We start from the raw sequence: 21,952 nt of genomic DNA on the forward strand, positions 1-21,952 counted from the left end.
AAAAAAAAAAAAAAAAAAAAAAAAAAAAATCCAGAAGTGGGATTTCTGAATTACATGGTATTTCTAGTTTTAGATTTTGAGAAACAACCATACAGTTTCCCACAGTGTACTAATTCATATTCCTACCAACAGTGGACAAGAGTTTTTTTCTCCACATCCTGCCAACATTTCTTGTCTTTTACCTTCTTAGTAGTAGCCATTCTGACAGGCGTGAGATGATATCTTGTTGTAGGTTAAATTTGCATTTCTCTAATGATTACAGATATTAAGCATTTTTTCATACACTTGTTGGCCATTTGTATTTTTTCTTTTGAGAAATGTGTATTCACGTCCCTTGCCGTTTTTAATTTTATTTTGTTTGTTTTCTTGCCGTTGGAATGTTTGAGCTACTTAAGTATTTTAAATATTAACCTCTTATCGGGTATATGGCATGCACATATTTTCTCCCAATCTGTAGACTGTCTCTTCCTACTGTTATTTCCTTTTGGGTTTGGTCTAATCACACTTGTCTACTTTAGCTTTTGTTCCCTGTACTAATGTAGTTAGATCTGAGAAATCATTGCCCATGTTGTGCAGTTTTTCTTCAGCCTTCTTCTAGTAGTTTTATAGCTTTTGGTCTTGTGTTTAAGTCTTCAGTCCATTTCAAGTTGATTTTTATATATGGTGTGAGATTAGAGCCCAATTTCATTCTTCTGAATGTGGATATCCAGGTTTCCCAGCACCATTTATTGAAAAAACTATCCATTTCACATTGTGTGTTCTTGGCACCTTTGTCAAAAATCAATAGACTGTATATGCATGTGTTCATTTCTGAGCTTTCTACTCTGTTTTGTTGGTCTTTGGGTATGTTTGTGTATGTCTCTCTCTCTCTCTCTCTAATCAGTACCATGCTGTTTTGATTACTATAGCTTTATAGTATAGTTTGAAATCAGGTATTGTGATGCCACCAGCTTTGTTCTTTTCACTCATGGCTGCCTTGGCTATTCAAGGTTTTTTACAGTTCCATATGAATTTAACAATATTTTTTATTTTTATGAAAAATGACTTTAGAATATTAATGGGAATTGCATTAAATTTATAGATTGCTTTGAGTAGAAGGGGCATTTTAACAATACTAATTCTTCCAATATGTGAACATGAGATATCTTTCTATATATTTGTGTTATCTTCAATTTTTTTTAATCAGTGTTTTACAGTTTTCACAATATAGGTTTTTACCTTCTTGATTAAATTTATTCCCAAATATTTTTACTGCTATCATGAATGTAATTGTCCTCTTGAGTTCCTTTTCACAGGTATGTTGCTAGTATATAGCAATGCTACTGAGTTTTGTGTATTGATTCTGTGTTTTGCAACCTTATTGTATTTGTGTATTTTTTTCAAGTATTAACAGCTTTCTATATACATGAGATCATGTCATCTGCAAACAGTCAGAGTTTCACTTCTTTCTTTTCTATTTGGATGTCTTTTATTTATTTCTCTTGGCTAATTGCTCTGGGAGGGACTTCCAATATTGTATTAAATAGAAGTGGTAAGTGTGGGCATCTTTATCTTGTTTTGGAACTTATAGAAAGGCTTTCAGTTTTTCAGCATTAACTATACTGTTAGCTGTGGCATAATGTTTCTCATATATGACCTTTATTGTATTGAAGTAAGTTTATTCTGTACCTAATGTGAGAGTTTTAACATGAAAGGATGCTGAATTTTGTCAAGTGCTTTTCTTTTGCATCTGAATGAGATTATATGGTTTTGTCTTTCATTCTGTTAGGAATGATGTACAGCACTTGTTGATTTGTATATGTTGAATCATCCTTGCATCTGTCATAGTAGGTTATCCTTTTGTTTTTTGGTTTGCTAGTATTTTGTTGATGACTTTTGCTTCTATGTTTCTGAAAGATATTGGTCTGTAATTTTCTTTTCTTGTAGTGTGATGTTCTTGTAATACAGTTTATTTTCTTGTAGTTTTTTAAATATTTGGTAGAATTCAGCCACGAAACTCTCAGGTCTTAGACTTTTCTTTGGTGGGAGAGTTTTTATTTCTGATTCACTCTCCTAACTTGTTATTGGTCTGGTCTTATTTTCCATTTCTTCATTTCTTCATGGTTCAATTTTGGTAGTTTGTATTTATCTAGGAATTTATACATTTATTCTGGGTTACCCAATTAATTTACTTATAATTGTTTGAGATAGTCTCTTACTCTTTGTATTTTTGTGTTATCAGTTGTAATGTGTCCTTTTTCATTTATATTTTATTTGAGTCTTCTCTTTTCTCTTACTGTGCCTAAATATTTGTTAATTATCTTTCCCAAAAACCAACTCTTAGTTTTATTTGTGTTTTGTGTTGTCCTCTAATCTCTTTTATTTATTTTTGCTCTTATCTTTATTATTACCACTTTTTTCCTGCTAACTTAAGGCTGAGTTTTTTCTTTTTCTAGTTCCTTGAGATGTAACACTAGGTGTTTCCCTTGAAATGTTTTTTCTTTTTTTGATGTAGGCATTTATCATTACAAACTTTCTCCTAAGGCCTGCTGTTGTGTTCCCGTTTTTATTTGTCACAAAATATTTAACAAATTTTCCTTTTCTTTATTGATTTATTGGTCTTTTAGTAGCATATTGTTTAATTTTCATGTATTTATATTTTTTCCACCATTTCTCCTGTTATTGATGTCTAATTATATATTACACTATGTGGCAGAAAAGATACTTAATATAATTTTAATATCATAAATTTGCTGAGGCTTATTTTTGTGCTCTAACATGTGGGATCTGTCCTGCAGAATATTTCATCTGCTTGAGAAGAATAAGTATTCTATTGCTGTTGGAAAGAATGTTCTGTATGAGTCTGTGAGGTCCATATGGCCTAAAGTATTGTTCAAGTACAACATATCCTTATTAATTTTCTGTCTGGATGATCTTTTCATTGTTGAAAGTGGGATATTGTTGTCCCCTACAATTATTATATTCTAATATTTATCTCCTTTCAGATCTTTAATATTTGTTTTATACATTTAAGTGCTCTGTTGTTGGGTACATATATATTTATAATTGTTATATTCTGTGGACCTTTTTATTATTCAGAATATCCTTTGTCTCTTTATGCTGTATTTGGTGTAAAGTCTATTTTGTCTGATATAGGTATAGCTACCCTTGCTATCTTTTGGTTTCCCTTTGCATAAAATATCCTTTCCATCCCTTAATTTACAGTCTATGTGTGTCATTAAAAGTGAAGTAAGTCTCTAGTAGGCCTATAATTGGGCTTACTTGTTTTGTTACACATTTAGTGACTCTATGTCTCAGATAATTCAATTCATTTACATTCTTGGTAATTATTGATAGGTAAGGATTTACTATTGCCATTTTTGTTGTTTTCTGTTATTTTGTAGATACTGTATTTTTTTCTTCTCTTGTGATTTAATGGTTTTCTGTGCTAGTATGCTTTGAATCTTTTTATTTTTGTTTTGTATTTCCACTAAATATTTTTTTTCTTTGGGGTTACCATGAGGCTTATGTAGAACATCTTCTAACTGTCTATTTCACGTTATTTCAAAGTGAAAAACTAACTTTGATTGCATTTAACTCTACTTTGTACTTACCCTGTCCTCTACATTTCATATTTTTGATGTCAGAATTTTCATATTGTATAATATATATCCCTAACAATTTTAGCTATATTTATTAATAGTGTTTTTTTAAACTCTCATACTAGTATAAAACCCTCATGCTAGTCTTACCATCATTACAACTTCAGAGTATTATGAATATCACTGTTTTACTTACACAATGTATTTTTTTTGCTTTTTTATGATTCATATTATTAATTAACAACTTTTTGTTTCAGTTTAAAAACTTGCTTTATCAGTTCCTATAAGGTGAGTATACCAGCGATGAACTCCCTTTGCTTTTATTTTATGAGAAACTTTTTGTTTCTCCTTCATTTCTAAAAGATAGCTTTGCTGAATAAACTATTCTTTGTTGTTTGTCTTTTTTTTTTATTTAGCACTTTGAATATATCATCCCACTTTCTCCTGGCATACAAGGTTTCTGCTGAGAAATCTGCTTATAGTCACATTGTCATTCCTTTGTATGTTATATGTTTCTTATGTCTTGCTGCTTTCAGAATTTTATTTATTTTTTGATTTTGATAGTTCATTATGTGCCTTGATGAACTTCTTTCTGGGTTGCATTGATTAGAGACCTCTGTGCTTTCTGTCCTTGGCTGTTGGCATGCATCCCCAGAAAGACATTTCTCAGCCATTATTTCTTTGAATATGTTTCTTTTCTGGCCCTTCTGCTTTCTATTCCTTCTGCAGTTCCCCATTATGTAATGTTCGGTCCTTTGCTGCTGTCCCTTAATTCCTATAGGCCTTCATTCTTCTTTTGTGTTTTTTCCTCACTAACTATATAATTTTAAATGTCTCTCTTCCAACTAATTGATTCTTCTGCTTAATTGAATCTGTTGTTGAAGGATTCTTTTGAGTTTTTCAGATCAGTAATTGTATTTTTTATATCTAGGGTTTTTATCTGATTTTTAAAAATTATTTTTATTGCTTTGTCAAGCTTATTTTTTGTTTTCCAAATTCCATGAAATTTCCTGTCTGTATATTCTTATAGTTCACTGAACTTTTTTGAGTATTATTCTGAATTCTCTTCATCAGTCATTTCATAAATGTACATTCCTTTGAGGTAGAAAATTGGAGCTTTATTACTTTCTTTAGAGGTGTCATGATTCCCTTATTCTTCGTAATTATTATGTCTTTGCATTGTCGTCTGTACATTTGAGACAGCAGCCCCCTCTTCTAGCCTAAGAGGTGTTCTTTGGCAGGGATAGATCTTCACTATTTAGCCTAGCCTGTGGTTCTGGAAGGGACAGCTGGTAACAACCCCAGACAGGTAGAACTTGTTCTGAGTTCTCTAGTTGACTGAGTCACTGCCTTTTGCTCAAATGTCAGGTGGGGCTACTGGTTGGGCTCTGCTGTCCAGTGGCTGGGGCCTGCTGTTAGGCATAGTTTCTGGCTGGATACTGTAGTAGCTTCTGGTCAGACTAGTCACAAGATATATTCCCTGGATGGCCAATTCAACTCTTTGGGATCTATAGTTGGGCAAGGCTTCAGGCTGGGCTCCAAGTTTAGGCAGAATTGCTGCTCAGGACAGGTCAGAAGAGAGGCTGTACTCTTTAGAAATGCATGATTGACAATTGACTACCTGTCAAGGTGGAGCCGCAGGATGGGTCTTTTTGCAGAATTGAGTGGCTGTTTGCTCCGTGGTCAAGCAGGTCTAGCTCTTATGCTTCTCCAAATTTGTGGAAATGGGAAAGTTATTGGGTGGGCTTTTAGGCTGGTTGGAACCCCTGAGATTTACGTTCCACTGAGTGGAACAACTGAGATTTAGGCTGAGTAGAACCACTGCTTGACTTCCTGGGTCAAGCTGGCTACAGTTCTCTGAGATGTACAGAGGTGGAAGTCTTCCTGCCTGTGCAAAGTTGTTAGGAGGGCTTATTGGCTTACTGGAGCCACTGTTTGACTTTCTTGGTCAAACTGGTGTCATCCATTCATTTCTCTAAAATCTGAAGAAGTAGGATTCTTCTTTCCTGAATGGGGTCATTGGGTAGACTTTTTAGCTTCATAGAGCTGCTGCTTGGCTTCCTGGGTTAAGCAAATTTAGGCTCTTCATGTCTCTGAAATGGAAGGAAGTGGGCACCTTTCTGCCTGTACAGGATCTTTGGAGTGGTCTCTGAGATTGGGCAGGACAACTTATGATGTCTAGGACTTCAGTTTTGTTGAACATCCCATCAGGTTTCTGAAGGCAACCAGCTCAGCTTTGTGGGCGTTGACTGGTATCTGTAATTGGATACCACAACTGGTAGGAACACAGAGGTACCACCAAGATCCGTGACCTGATCACTAGGACCTCTGCCTCCTTTCTTTGTTTCTACCTGATCCCAAGTAGTCTAGCCATGACATTTTCACTACTGTTTTCTATGAAATAATAAAACCAAAGTGGGTTGTCTAGGAAGCATCCCAGAATGGTAGGGATGGGTATTACTGCCTCTATTTCACACCCCTGCCCTCAACTCATAGAAACTATGGGGGCCCAAGGAAATTCTTTTCATTTGGCATTGTGCCAACTTAAAGGAGCATGAGGGATGTCATAGTTGGAGACCATTCTTTTTACCTTTCTCATTGTAATTTCATTCATTTCTATGGACCACATTGGTGTCTTAGTCTTATTTCCAAGTGTTGGGGTTTTAAAAAAGATATTCTTCTAGTCTGTGGATAGTTGCTAGCTGAACTTTCTCTGGAGGGCAGTGGAGGAGAAGACTTCCCATTTTTCCATCTTGCTGACCTCACCCATTCTACACCTGTATGATGACTTCCACAATATCTGTTGTGTTTTATCTCCAGGATTCCCTTAGATTTTAAATTAATGCCTTGATTTTACTGTCACTGTTTTCACTGTTTTCTTCTGAGTTCTAGACATTTCAAGTATGTCTTCTATGTATATAATACAGCTTTGGTGATAAAGTAAGTTGTACACTACCTCTAATGAGAATTTTTCTTTTTTTCTTTTTTTTTTTTTTTTTAGATAGAATCTCGCTGTGTTGCCCAGGCTGGAGTGCAGTGGTGTGATCTTGGCTCACTGCAGCCTCCGCCTCCTGGGTTCAAGCAATTCTTCTGCCTCAGCCTCCTGAGTAGCTGGGACTACTGGCTAATTGTTTTGTGTTTTTAGTAGAGACGGGATTTCGTCACACTGGCCAGGATGGTCTTGATCTCCCGACCTCGTGATCTGCCCACCTCGGCCTCCCAGAGTGCTGGGATTACAGGTGTGAGCCACCGTGCCTAGCCTCTAATGAGACTTTTAATTCAAAATGCATTAAATATTCACATGAACTCTTCTGACACAGATTATTCTTACTTTGTGCCCACCTCTATAGTTGAAACCTCTTCTTTAGTCTTCCTGAGACAGAAAATCAGAAAATATGTAACATGCTTTCCAATTTTACTCAAAAGCATCTTTTCAGAGAGACATTTAATTATAATGATTCTGAGAAGTTCTTTCCACCTGGAGAATTACTTCATCTATATGCTGATTTTTTTCTACCTCCCTATTGGGAAGAATCTCTATAGGCAATGATTCTACCATCTGTGACTTCAAGAAAGGATTGCTTCTGCTCTGCATTCTAGGAGGGAGCTTTGCCAGGCTAGGATTTTGCTAATTAAGGCTGATAAAAATTGGCACTACTCTGTTCAGAACAGAAGTATTTTTGCAGGTTGTAATTCATGGCCACCTTCTTGGAAGGAAATAATTCCTAATACAATGGTAAACAACTGTGAAATTTTGAGATTAACACTTTGGATACCAACTATCCACCTACTAACCAATATTCAAAAGCCTAATAGTTATTAACCAGGGGTCTTTTTCACTAGTCAAAAATATCCTTTAAATGATCCTTTTCTTTGCCCCATGTCTCTGCCAAGAAGATATGTTTGAATTGGTCCATTTTATTCTTTTTTCCTTTGGTGTTAAGTTTATAATTTAAAATTTTGAAACTAAATTTTATGCAAAAAAATCTAACCAGTCTTTCTGCTTCATAAGAAATTATCAATATTATTCTACTGACACCTGGACCATTAACTGGAGAAGTTAAGCTTTCTATCCCTCCTGTAAGTTAACATATGTTCTGGAAATTGTATCAATTGCCTAACAACAGATTGTGTATAGCTTTCTATTTATGCATCCACTCCATTTAAGAGAATGCCTGCCTCATTGTCTGCCCTTATCCCCCAGACTTGGATGTGTTAGTGTAGATTTGTCGGTGTCCCTTATACTTACTTCTTAGACAGGGTGTTTTTTCATAGGAGGAAGAATCCTGGAGGACAAATTCCTAACTTTTGACACCATTTCCAGTTCCCAAGTACAAATATAAGGTTTTTATTTTTATGGTGTTATTTTCATGACAACGTAGCCTTCATCTAAAACATTTGATATTTCTTTTCTTAAAATTATACTTTAAGTTCTGGGATACATGTACAGAATGTTCAGATTTGTTACATAGGTATAAACGTGTCATGATGGTTTGCTGCTCCCATCAACCCATCATCTACATTAGGTATTTCTCCTAATGCTATCCCTCCCCTAGCCACCCACCCCCTGGCAGGCCGTGATGTGAGATGTTCCCCTTCCTGTGTCCATGTGTCCTCATTGCTCAACTCCCACTTATGAGTGAGAACATGCAGTGTTCTGGTTTTCTCTTCCTGTATTAGTTTGTTGAGAATGATGGTTTCTGGCTTCATCCATATCCCTGCAAAGGACATAATAGCATTCTTTTTATGGCTGCATAGTATTCCATGGTGTATGTATGCCACATTTTCTTTATCCGGTCTATCATTGATGGGCATTTGAGTTGGTTACAAGTCTTTGCTATTGTGAACAGTGCTGCAGTAAATATATGTGTGCATCTGTCTTTATGGTAGAATGATTTATAATCCTTTGGGTATATACCCAGTAATGGAATTGCTGGATCAAATGGTATTTCTAGTTCTAGATCCTTGAGGAATCACCACTGTCTTCCACAATGGCAGAACTAATTTACACACCTGTCAACAGTGTAAAAGCGTTCATATTTCTCCATACCCTCTCCAGCATCTGTTGTTTCCTGACTTTTTAGTGGTCGCCTTTCTAACTGGCGTGAGATGTCATCTCATTGTAGTTTTGATTTGCATTTCTCTAATGACCAGTGATGAGCTTTTTTTTCATATGTTTGTTGGTCTCATAAATGTCTTCTGTTGAGAAGTATCTGTTCATATCCTTTGTCCACTTTTTGATGTGGTTGTTTGTTTTTTTCTTGTAAATTTGTTTAAGTTCCTTGTAGATTCTGGATATTAGCCCTTTGTCAGATGGATAGATGGCAAAAATTTTCTCCCATTCTGTAGGTTGCCTGTATATTTTGATGATCATTTCTGTTGCTGTGCAGAAGTGCTTTAATTAGATCTCATTTGTCAATTTTGTCTTTTGTTGCTATTGCTTTTGGTGTTTTAGTCATGAAGACTTTGCCCATGTCTGTGTCCTGAATGGTATTGCCTCGGTTTTCTTCTAGGATTTTTATGGTTTTAGGTCTTATATTGAAGTCTTTAATCCATCTTGAGTTAATTTTTGTATATGGTATAAGGAAGGGATCCAGTTTCAGTTTTCTGTATATGGATAGCCAGTTTTCCTAACACCATTTATTAAATAGGGAATCCTTTCCCCATTGCTTGTTTTTGTCAGGTCGGTCAAAGCTCAGATGGCTGTAGATGTGTGGTGTTATTTCTGAGGTTTCTGTTCTGTTCCATTGGTCTATATATCTGTTTTGGTACCAGTACTATGTTGCTTTGGTTGCTGTAGCCTTGTAGTATAGTTTGAAGTCAGGTAGCATGATGCCTCCAGCTTTGTTCTTTTTGCTTAGGATTGTTTTGGCTCTATGGGCTCTTTTTTGGTTCCATATGAAATTTAAGGTAGTTTTTTTTCTAATTATGTGAGGATATTCAATGGTAGCTTTAGGGGAATAGCATTGAATCTATAAATTACTTTGGACAGTAGGGCCATTTTCACAATAGTGATTCTTCCTATCTATGAGCATGGAATGTTTTTTTCATTTGTTTGTGTCCTCTCTTGTTTCCTTGAGCAGTGGATTATAGTTCTCCTTGAAGAGGTCCTTCACATCCCTTATGAGCTGTATTCCTAGGTATTTTATTCTCTTTGTAGCAATTGTGAATGGGAGTTAACTCATGATTTGACTCTCTGTTTGCCTATTATTGGTGTGTAGGAATGCTAGTAATTATTGGTTTTGTATCCTGAGACTTTGCTCAATCCAGGAGCTGTTTTATTGAAAAGATTAACAAAATAGATAGACCACTAGCCAGACTAATAAAGAAGAAAAGTGAGAAGAATCATGCAGATGCAATAAAAATGAAAAAGGGGATATCACCCCTGATCCCACAGAAATATAAACTACTATCAGAGAATACTATAAACACACCTACACAAACTAGAAAATCTGGAAGAAATGGAAAAATTCCTGGACACATACACTCTCCGAAGACTAAACCAGGAAGAAGTTGAATCACTGAATAGCAAGTTCTGAAATTGAGACAGTAATTATTAGCATACCAACCAAAAAAACCCTGGGACCAGACTGATTCATAGCCAAATTCTACCAGAGGTACAAAGAGGAACTGGTACCATTAATCTGAAACTCTTCTAAACAATAGAAAAAGAGGAATTCCTCCCTAACTGATTTTATGAGGCCAGCATCATCCTGATACCAACACCTGGCAGAGACACAACAAAAAAAGTTGTGTCTCAGGCCAATATCCCTGATGAACATCGATGCAAAAATCCTCAATAAAATACTGGCAAGCTGATTCCAGGAGCACAGGAAAAAGCTTTTCCACCATGATCAAACTGTCTGCATCCCTGGGATACAAGGCTGTTTCAACATACACAAATCAATAAACGTAATCCATCACATAAATAGAACCAATGACAAAAACGACATGATTATCTCAATAGATGCCAAAAAGGCCTTTGATAATATTCAACACCCCTTCCTGCTAAAAACACTCAATAAATTAGATGTTTATGGAACATATCTCAATAGATTCTGAAAAGGCCTTCGATAATATTCAACACCGCTTCATGCTAAAAACACTCAATAAACTGGTTGTTTATGGAATATATCTCAAAATAATAAGAGCTATGTATGACAGTCCCACATCCAATATCATATTGAATGGGCAAAAGCTGCAAGCATTCCCCTTGAAAACTGGCACAAGACAAGGATGCCCCTCTCTCACCACTCCTATTCAACACAGTGTTGGAAGTCTGGCCAGGGCAATCAGGCAAGAGAAAGAAATAAAGCATATTCAAATAGGAAGAGAGAAAGTCAAATTGTCTCTGTTTGCAGATTACATGATTGTATATTTAGAGAACCCCATTGTCTCAGCCTAAAACATTTGATATTTCAAAGATATCTTAAGGTCAGCTAAAAAGTCACTGCTTTATAAAGTTAATTAGCCAATTATTCTAACTAAAAATATTTACCAAGTGCCTACTATGGACATAGTACTATGTTTGAGCTTAGAATTTGGAAGAGTTCTCTTTTAGTATCTTATTATTTAGCTGAGAAATTAAGTCCTGTAGATTGCAAACCAGATGAAAACATTAGGGATTTTGAGAAAAACTATGATAACATAAATTACTGATATGCAATAAAAAATAGATGACATCTTAAGAGGTAGTCATTACAGCTGGGTCTTTAAAAAATATGTGAATGAGCAAGACAGTTACTGGGAAACCATTTTTCTGGGGGCTGAAATAGTGATTATACTGGGATGGCAACAAAAGTGGATTCTGAACAGTAAAGAATGAGAATTGCAGTTAGAAGGGTTGATTAGGTTGATCGTGGATGGCCTTGAAAGCTAAGAGGAGTAGCTGAAAATTTGGGTTTGATAGAGTGAAGGTAACTATTTTAGGGAGGTTGGAGCAGTAGCCAAAAACAGAGAGAAGTGCCAGTTAGAGCATCCTGGAGGAGTCCAGGCATAGAATGGTGTTAATGTAGCTTACAGTGGTTGAAGCATGACAGTAGAAAACTAGCAGGTGTTGGTAACTGCTGGGTGAGTTGTGTAGAATCAAAACATTTTTTGCTGATTAAAAAGGACATTGTATATGACACTGCTTTTTCAACTTTATTAAGTTGTGGAATTTACATTATGATTGATTTCAGAAAATAAAGTGTAACAGTGTCACAAGTCCCAGATCTAGAAATATTGGATGCAGTAATGAACTCTTTGTTCTTCAGGCCAGATGTCTGATGCCTTTTGGCTGTCTACATTTTTCCTCACTGCCGTCTGGCTCTGAGCACTTGTAGTTTGGATCTTTCCAACTCTCTGTTCCTGCTCAGTAAAGTTTGGGTCTTTCCAACTCTCTGTTCCTACTCAGTAAAGTATCGGTGCTGCCTTACAGGGTTTTACTGAATTTTATTGACCAACCTTTCCCTCCCTTCTCTTTCCCCTTTTCCTTTCCTTTTCCCTTCCCTTCCCTCTTCCCTTCTCCTTCTGTTTTTCCTGCCCTTTTCCATCCCTCCTTTTTCCCTTCCCTTCCCTCTCCCTTCCCCTATTCTTCCTTTCCCTCCCCTTTCTGTTCCTTCATTTTTTCCTTTCTTTTCCTTTTTTTCTTTCCTTTTTTTCTGTCCCTCTCCTTCTCCCTCCTCTCCCTCTTGTCTTTTTTAAGAGATAGGGTCTTGCTCTGTCACCTAAGCTGGAGTGCAGCGGCACAATCTTTGCTCACTGCAGCCTTGAACTCCTGGGTTCAAAGGATCCTCCCCACTCAGCCACCTGAGTAGCTGGAACTACAGGGCTTAAGCCATGGCACCTGGCTTCCTGATCCTTTTTTCTTAATTATCTCTTTCCGAAACGGTTATTGAATTCCTCCTGTATTGTAAGGCCCTGTTTCTAGACACAGAAAATAAAAAAGACTAAAACTATTGTGTGATGATTATGTTAATCAGTAAACCCAAGTGCCTTTTCATTAGTATTATCTAAGTTTTTGAGAGACATTTGTTTTCACTCACAGGAGCAAGAGGAAAATGTTTCTCATTCAGAGAGGGCTGTTTTGTTTTTCTCACACCCTATCAATAGGTGATCGCTTTTTCCTGCAGTTTTGGCAATTGATATACACTGAAAAGTTACTTTCATCTCCACTAGGGGACAGTGTATCACCGTTAAGTTTTTTCTTCCATATTGGCAAAATGTATACAAAAAGAAAATTTAGCTTCAAATTATTTTGATTTGATATTAATGGTCTTACAACAAGCTTATTGAAGATTTAGTAAGTCTAACACTTGTGGTTTTTGTATATTGTATATGGTACAGAGATAGGGATGTGTATATTTATGACTAGATGTAAATATAGCTAGTACGCTTGTTTAGTGTTTGAAATTTTGTGACATTTAAATAATACTTTTTACATAAGTTCACCAAAACAAGGATGGAAGATGGGTATTAATATCAAACTATAAGCAACCTGATTTTCAGGAGATTTTGTAACTCATGGAAATTGTAATTCAATTTTTAGGTATGGAATTTGCTGAGACAATGTAATGTTTACCCTTAAAGAAACATTGTGTAATCTCTTGAGACATCTAAAGCTTAAATACATATGCATACATTTTAACTTTATAGTTTTCCTTTTAGCAGAGTACATTGTGTTCTTTAGAAGCGATGTGTATAGAAGATAGATATCGCTAAGAGATTTCCTTTCAGCTTGTCCATAAAGATTTAGAGGACAATTACGTCATAGCTTTTCCTGCTATTCTTTGAGATGGTATTCCACCAAATCCACATAAATTTGATTCTAACAGCCTACTATAAATTTGTTTACACTTTTTAAATTCAAATGCTGATATTTGTATAGTTCAATTATGGGATTTAATGTTTTAAAATATACTTTTAAAAAAGGTTTGTCCATTTTAAGTACTCTGGGAATAGTTTCTCCCAAAATTATCCTTTGAGAAAATTGAAAATTGAATGGGACTGTTAGTAAGTAAGGATTTGTGAGGACATGGGCATCATATAAAACTGACCACTTACACACTTGCAAGATGCTACGTATTAGTAATTTACTTCACTGCAGGCTTTCCCTGCTCAAATTTTGAGGTGGGAAGGGGAGAAGGATGTAAAAGAAGAGCCGCTATGAGTTAGGGGAAGTCCCACTGTCATTGCCAATCTTCTGTGAAAATAAATCTCCTAATTTCCCAAAAATTTGCCAAAGGCTTAGGAGTCCCTTCAAAGTTTCATCAAGACTTCACTACTCTGCTAAAGATGCTGGATATAGTCATCATAAAAGAACCAACTCAACAACAAAAAGAGGCAAACACAGACAAAGATTGGCATGTGGGATTTTATTGACAAGACTTCATTACTATGGACTAAATTTAGAATTACCTTATATGTTTAAAAGATAATGGTAATTAGATCTCTTCTTTTGTGCATCTTTCACCCAAACATCGTGTATTTCATCCTAAACTTGAAATTATAGGTGACAGAGAAGTAGCTAAATATAAGTTTCTAGGTAAAACTCATGGTGAATTTTAATCCTAAATAATTCAGTTTGATGATTTAGAAAATTAAAAATACCTATTTTGTATTGCTATTTTTTTTGTCTTCTAATAGTCTTAAAATACTGCTATTATGAAACTATTTAAGATCTGTGTGAACAATTGTTACGTGCTGGGTAAAATTAAGTACACTTTTTTTTTTTTTGTTACTACTTTTAGCTGGAATTTTAGATAATTTTCTTTATATCTAAGAAGAAAGCTAAGACTTTGTGAATTATTAATATGATTCCTTTAGGGGCCTTTTACTGAAGCCTTGAATTTTCAAGCAAAAGCGATTTTCTTTGTATAGATTTTGAAAAGATTTATGGAGAGAAATGTTCTCCCAGAATTTGGACAATGTTCAGTACTATTGATTTTCTATGACAACAAATCAAATTTAGCTCCGTGAATTTAGCAGTCTTAAAACTAAATTTTAAAATAATTTGTTTTTCCTCTGTGAATAAAATGTGTTCATTGTGGAGGTTTTGAAAATATAGCAAAGCAGAAAGAAGAAATAATATTGTCATAAAGCCATCATCCAAAAATAACTTCTGTCAACATGTTTATATTTTCCCTCCCAGTATTTTAAGAAAGCCGACTACTGAAGAGTATACTATTTTTCTCCTTTTCAGCTGGTCTCTATTTTTGCTATAATATAGTTGTAACCAAGAAAAAGAGTGAAGCTGGATGTAATAGCTCACACCTATAAGCCTAGTACTTTGGGAGGATGAGGTAAAAGGATTGCTTGAGAGTAGGAGTTTGAGATCAACCTGGGCAATGTAGTGAGACCTTGTCTCTTCAAAAAATTAAATATTAGACATGGTGGCACATGCCTGTAGTACCAGCTACTCAGGAGCCTGAGGCAGGAGGATCACTTGAGCCCAGGAATTCGAGGCTGTGGTAAGCTGTGATTGTGCCACTGCACTCTACCCTGGACAACAAATTTTTCTTAAAAAAATTGACACTGTTATGAAGTGAACAAGATGATAAAACAAGCACACCGGCTATGACAATAATTTAGATTTAATAGAAAATGCAGACTTCAACACATTATATAGGATTCAATAGTTCTGTTTTTAAGTTGCACAAGTGTATGCTTTTTATTTTTATGTGTGGATATGTAAACATTGTTATGCAGTTTTATATCTTATGCTCTTTATGGCTGTTGAGCTGGAATCAAAGTAAACCAGTTCCAGATTTTTTTTTTTTTTTTTTTTTGCTAGTCATAGATAGTAAATTAACTGCTGCTGAATGTAATCTCAGTGGTTTTCCTTCTTTACTTTTTAATCTGGAGATCGGGGTACCTACTTTTCTTGCAACACCTTTGTAAGACCTATCTTATCACATTGATATGCCACAAAAAAATAAGTCATATCTTTTGTTCCCAAAGTATTTCTTGTTCAATCTGGACTCATCTGTTTTTGCCACCTCTTTCTCTCATCCTTTGATTCCACTTCTTTTATGAATCATCTCAGCATTATTTAATGTTATCATGCTCTGAATTCCCTCATCTTTTTATGCCCAGAAATGGTGATACTGTCTACCTTCTCACTTTATACTTATTTGCGTTTATTACATCACATTACTTTTCTAGGAATGGGGTTGATGTTTCCTTTATCTTGTTTGTTTCATGAAAGCAAATATTCCCAAATGACTTGGCTGCTAGGATAGCCCACATGTGGTTTTCTAAATGTTCCAAACAGGTTTCCTAATGTTAAGGGGATTACCAATAGATAAGGTAGGAATAGAAAAATAGAATAGTAATATGATCATGAAGTACTAAAACGACTATAATACTAATTTGTCATTTTCTTCTCTCTGTGCTACAGGTCAAATGTTTTTTTACTGTCTTCAAGATCACTTATACTGTGTTCTGCACTCCCTATTCATTATAAAACCAGTCCAATTAATTCTTAATTTCAAGGATTTTATAACTAAAATTCTCTTTATTATAGATTCTTTGTTGAAAATTTCCATTTTTCATCAACATTTTTATCTTTAGTTCTATTTTTTAATGTGTTAAGCATGGTTATTTTGAAATCCTTGCATACTGATTCCAATGTATGTCTCATTTCTGGGTCTGCTTAAATTATTTTTTCTCTTGATAATAGGTTTTTTTTTTTTTTTTTTCCCCTGAATCTTTGCTTTCTACGTCTTTGCTTATCTAGTGATCTTTGATGCCACGCTTTGAGTACAAACATTATAAAAGCTCTAGATTATTTTAATGTCCTCTAAGGAATATGAAATTTGTTCTAGCAAGCGGTTGTATTGCTGAATCAATATGATCCTGTGGACATTGTTGACGCTTTTTTAGGGCAGGTTGGGTTCAGTCTTGCCTTATACCCAGGCTGTAGTCATGGCTTTTCAGACATCCCAGTGAAAGCCATGGATGTTCACCAAGGCCTCTTCATTCTAGCTGGACTCAAATGTAACCTCCTGTTCCTTGGCACAGTGGGGCCTCAAAAATCTCTCCTCAGCTCTCCAACTTTCCAGCAGTTATTCTCTGCTAGGCCTCGTTGAGTTCTTCCTTGGGCATGCACAGTTAGGAGCTGGCCAAGGACTGAAGGCATTTTTAGCAGATTTTTAGGAGTTCTCAGCAATTCCTTCCTGTCAGGGACGCTGCCTGCAGAAATACAAGCCACTCTGACAGCTTTAAATTGTTATCTATGTCTTTTCTACCCAGAGAGATTGCTATGCTCTCCTTGGGTTCTGTTTTTCTTCTGTGTAGATTGCAAAAATGCTCTCAGCATGACAGCTGGGGAGAATGTTAGGAGGCTCTTCTTTCAAGGATTATAGACATGCATATGTTACTGTCCAAGACCTGCAAAAAATATTCTCACATAACTTTTCCAGACTTAATGGCTATATATGGTGTGAGGGAGATATGTACTACTCTGTCATAGCTGAAATTAGTTTACTTCATAAAGGTAATAATTCCAACTGCGATTGTTATTGAATATTTACTAGGTACCAGTGTTTTACATGTCTTATCTAAATTCCCACAAAAAATGTTATCCCATTTTTAGATGAAAAAATGGAGAGCTATACAACTTCAGCAGTTTGCTCAAAGATCACTTAAGTTGTCAAAGCTGTATATAAATAGCAGCAGTCTGACTTCCCAACTGCATAGTTTATTAAAGGAATACTGTACATTTTTCAAGGAATATACAAATGGTCCAATGTGCAAAAATAAATTACCTTTGTAACTCAGGTTTTGTAATCCAGCACATAACATTTGTAAATGGTCATCAATTAAAAAATGCCTTTTTGAAGGGAATATGCTTCAGTTTATAGACATACAGAAAAATTCAGAGGATGCTGCAGAAAGTTCCCATACACTCACATCCAGCTTCTCGCATTATTAATATGATATGTTTGTTACAGTTTATGTACCAACATTTATGTATTAACAAAGTCCACAGTTTAGTCAGATTTCCATAGTTCTACCTAATTTGTTTTTCTGTTCCAGTACCCCATGTTACTTTTAGTTCTCTTCAGGCATCTCTTGGCTGTGACAGTTTCTCATACTTTCCTTGTTTTTTGATGACCTGTACAGTTTTGAGGAGCACTTGTCAGGTATATTGTAGAATGTTCCTCCAATAGGAACTTTTCTGATGTCTTTCTCATGATTAGCCTGGAGGTACAGGTTTTTGGGAGGAAGCCCACAGACATAAATGTCATTTTCACATAATTTAAAGAGTGTATACTATCAGCATGATTTTTCACTGTTCATATTGACCCTGCTTACCTGAGTTTAATAAACATTTTAAATGTTTATAATATTTGGAACTCACAAAGTAATGTGTGTGTGTATATATACACACACACATATTTATGTATGTGAATAATAAAATGATCTCCTGTATTGCACCTCTGCTTCCCATTCTCCCCAAGCATTTTTTTTTTTTGTATATTTGCTGGAGGCAAGAAGTGCTTTTATAAGATATTTGCAGTTTTTTCCTGTGTTAATACTGTTCTAGAGATATGAAATTTTGAGATTAGTTTGAAATCCATGAATTGTGTGACTATCTAATCTTTCCACATACTAGAGTTTCCTGAATATATGTGTGTCTAACCATCTTAATCAGTTTTTAAATTTCCATGTTTCTTAAGGGTAGAATGATCAAATGAGTTCAGGCAGAGAGGGAAAACAAATGTTCAGTAGAATGACATAGTTTCTTGTCCTTCAATTCTAATCCTTCAAAATGAAGCCTGTAAAAAATTGAAGAAGTAAATTAATCTTTAAAAGGACATCTTAAATTCTTTACTAAAAATATGTACATTATGGAGATATCAAAATGAACATAGATGATTTATTGTAAGATATAGAAATGTGATTTTTCTAGCCCTGGGATCTTAAACAGTTTTTCCTTAATTTCTTCATTTGTTACTGTGCTGCCTTCATTATAACAAGTATAAACTGGTTTCAACAGGGCGATAGAGACAGACTTGTTCTGTTTATTTTTGAAAGAGGAACCTTAATTATCATCTGTGTTATGTCTCAATTTAATAAATGAGACTTAGGAATAGATGTGTATTATAGACCCTGCAGCACTGTAATTAATTGATCATTAAGAATGACAAATACATATCAATAGTTGGTTTGTATTTGCTCATTTTAGAATATTTATATGTTTATGAATGATGTGACACAGATGAAATCTACTCTTATATAAATCAATCGTATTTTAAGCCCAAACATACATAGTTTTATGATTTGTTTAGATGTGGTTTAGGTATTGTGATATTCTGGAAACCAAAATGGCATTTGAATCCAATTTTAAAATGTCATATAAAACTCGCTTTCAAGAAGCAAAGCAGCTGACATTCAGCATCTTGCAGATCTTTTCCAGCTCTATCCCTTAGAACACAATCGGAGAAATTGATAGAAAAGAGCACTTTAAGCAGAGATGGCCTCTCACCATCATCCTCATAGCTGAGGAACCCAGACACAGGGTGGTGGGAGCATGTAGTAGTTGTGGTGAGGCTTCAGTAACATATTTATTTTGTACTATTGCCAGGCTTTAGGCTAAATATGCAAATAGGAGAAAACAAAGTAAGCAATTGTAGTTAGTGTTAACAACTGAGCTCAACTAAAAGGGTGATATGTCTATCATAGTCAGAACCTCTTTTGCTTTGAATTTGTTATAATTTATGGAGTGCTACCATGTGTTAGGCATTGAGAAAAGTGTTCCATATTCAAAGATAAAATGAAAAATTCTTTACATCAAAAAACGCATCATCTGGTAAAGTAGATGGTCAACTAAAAAAGACTATTAAAATTTAGTGTGCTAGAGGAATTCACAGCTGTGAAAACATATAGTCACTTCACCCAAATTGGACTGGAGGATAGGAGTCAGGGTAGATTTCAAGAATCTCTGATACCTAGGTTGAACCGTGAAGAGTAATTAGGATCAGATAAGTTAGAAAGGGTGTGGGAAAACTTTTCTGGCAAAGGAATTAGCTGGCCCAAAAAGATTCAAGCTCAGAAAAATAGCTTGTTTGCACAATCTTAAGCAGTTCTATGTGGCTTGGAGAATTGAGCAATTTTAGGGGAATATCAAGAAGAGGCCAAGAGGATAAGAGACATTTTATTATCAGGTAAAGAGATCAGACTTTATCCTGAGGTTTAAAAGTGATCTTCAAAGGATTTTAGTCAGGATACTGATGTGATCAGATCTATATTTTAAAGTAAGTATTTTGACGTCCCTGTGGGAAATGGAGTATAAGAGGGCAAGACTTTAGAGGGACTATCTGTGTAAATATTCCAGTTATTGAGGACAGAAGATGCTATGCTGGCAGTGGCAGTTTGAGCAGCCTTATCCTTAATGCCTTATCCCAATGTATATGGATGCAAGAAACAAGAGGAAGGAGCTACAGTAGATCCTAGTGATATACTGGATATTGGGTTAAGGCATTAAGGATGATTCTGGAGTTCAGAGACTGGTTACCACATCCTGTTTTAACAGATAGCACAGTTCACAACACAGAGACCTGAAAGATATTAGCTCTGTTTCTATTTTCCCTTCACATTATAATCTCCTCATTATAAATAATTAGAATAAATGGATTCTTACAGGCAATATGATTTCAAAGGCAAAACCACTTTTTAGCAACTTGTCAAATAACTCATTTCTTGAATTTTCTCTATTCTTACTTTACAAACAGCAAGCAGGGTTTTTCCCCCCATACCAGTACTCACAAACAGTTCCTTACAAAGTTGGAGAACACTCAGAAACAAGATGAAGAAAAGGATTGCATCATTGATGAAATATTCACACTTCAGTGAAGAGCCAAAGGTTGTCAGAAATTGGATTAAGGGAAAATAATCTTTTCTTTCTGTTAGCATTTGAAATTGTGTCGTGTTTTTCCTTGTATCTTAAGCAAATATTTTTTGGTCTCTAATGAAAAGTGTTTGTGAAAGTATTTCCTCTTTATTTGGGAACTGTGTCCATGACAGTGGCTAGAGTCTGAGTTTCTACAATGCCAAATCCGGACAGCAGCAGATTTTGAAAAGTGACTTTTTTTCAAATTTAACACATGGCATATTTTTTTTCTAAAATATTATTGTTTTATCCTTTCTTTTCAGGATGAACAGAAGCTACAGGAGAGTTTAAGGCAAGGTGCTATCATTATTGCTTCATTAGTCAAGGAAAGAAATTCTGGACTCATTGGTCAGCTTCTGATAGCATGAAGAACACAGAAAATTACCTACTTTCTAAAACACCTACTTGAGTATCTTTATTGTGCTTTATGCCCCCACTACTGTGTGTGGTAGAATGTTTCAATTGTCTTTTATATCTTCTCTATGTAGGATGTGATGCTTAGATTATAAAGCAGATTAACGTTTATATTTATGAAATAAAGAATACTTTTGTGTATGACAAATATTAATTGCCTGAACCGGAAAAAAATAGTAGATAAGTGGAAAATACTAGCCTTCAAATGAATCTTTCCACAGAGACATGAAAGGTCAAATAGAAATAATGATGGGTGAGCTATGCTTTCAAGGAATGGGAATTTAGAAAACTTCAGCTATTATCCTAACTGATAATTAATAATTCACACTATTATGAAGCTAATGGATAAACTTCAGAATTATTCTCACTTGTGTAATTGTCCTGTCACCAGGTGATATTTTGTCTTTTTGTCTTGTGTTAAAAATTTCTACACCTTAGTAAAAAAGGGTGAGGGGGATACCAGGGAACGGAACTGTTTGTTTCTAGTGTTTTCCCCATTTGCCACATATTACTCAAGATCTCTAAAAGAGATGTCATCTCCTTCTTTTCTGTTCTTAAATTGTATGTTATTCTTGGTTTGTGAACTATAATTATGACTTACATTATTTTAAAGGGTCTCTAGTTTTCTGAATGAACTTAAAAGTGTCTGGAAAGTTTCGTAAGTGATTTTGGTCAGTTCCTGGTTAGTTATCTTCCAGGTAGAGAATCTATTGTACATCATAGAGTTAAATTAGTTATTTTGATTCAGATGCTGCTACCTTTTAAAATCAAGTTCTTATTTCCATTTTCCATTGGTATGTCCATCTTAAATATTAATATTTTCCCTTATATTTTATAATTATGGGTGTCCTTTAATTCATTAGAGGTGCCTTTTAATCTGTACATACACTTACTTTATTTACTTCATTTTTTATTTTTTTGAGATGAAGTCTCCCTCTGTCACTCAGATTGGAGTGCAGTGGTACAATCTCAGCTCACTACAACCTCTGCCTCCTGGGTTTAAGCAATTCTCTTCCCTCAGCCTCCCAAGTAGCTGGGATTACAGGAACCTGCCACCACACCTGGCTAATTTTTTTTTTTT

General features: G+C 35.2%; 1 protein-coding gene across 2 annotated transcripts in view; it reads left to right on the plus strand.

Annotated features, from left to right (window-relative positions):
* ISPD (isoprenoid synthase domain containing) overlaps window positions 1-21,106 on the plus strand; it is a 334,494-nt gene extending 313,388 nt beyond the window's left edge. For both annotated transcript variants that reach the window (XM_011983950.1, XM_011983951.1), the window contains one exon: window positions 20,721-21,106. In XM_011983950.1, the coding sequence (XP_011839340.1) occupies window positions 20,721-20,825 (105 nt within the window). In that variant the 3' untranslated portion in view covers window positions 20,826-21,106. The remainder of the gene's footprint in view (window positions 1-20,720) is intronic.
* Window positions 21,107-21,952: the final 846 nt, after the last annotated feature.

This window comes from Mandrillus leucophaeus, unplaced genomic scaffold, assembly GCF_000951045.1.
Source record: "Mandrillus leucophaeus isolate KB7577 unplaced genomic scaffold, Mleu.le_1.0 Scaffold258, whole genome shotgun sequence".
Taxonomy (NCBI): domain Eukaryota; kingdom Metazoa; phylum Chordata; class Mammalia; order Primates; family Cercopithecidae; genus Mandrillus; species Mandrillus leucophaeus.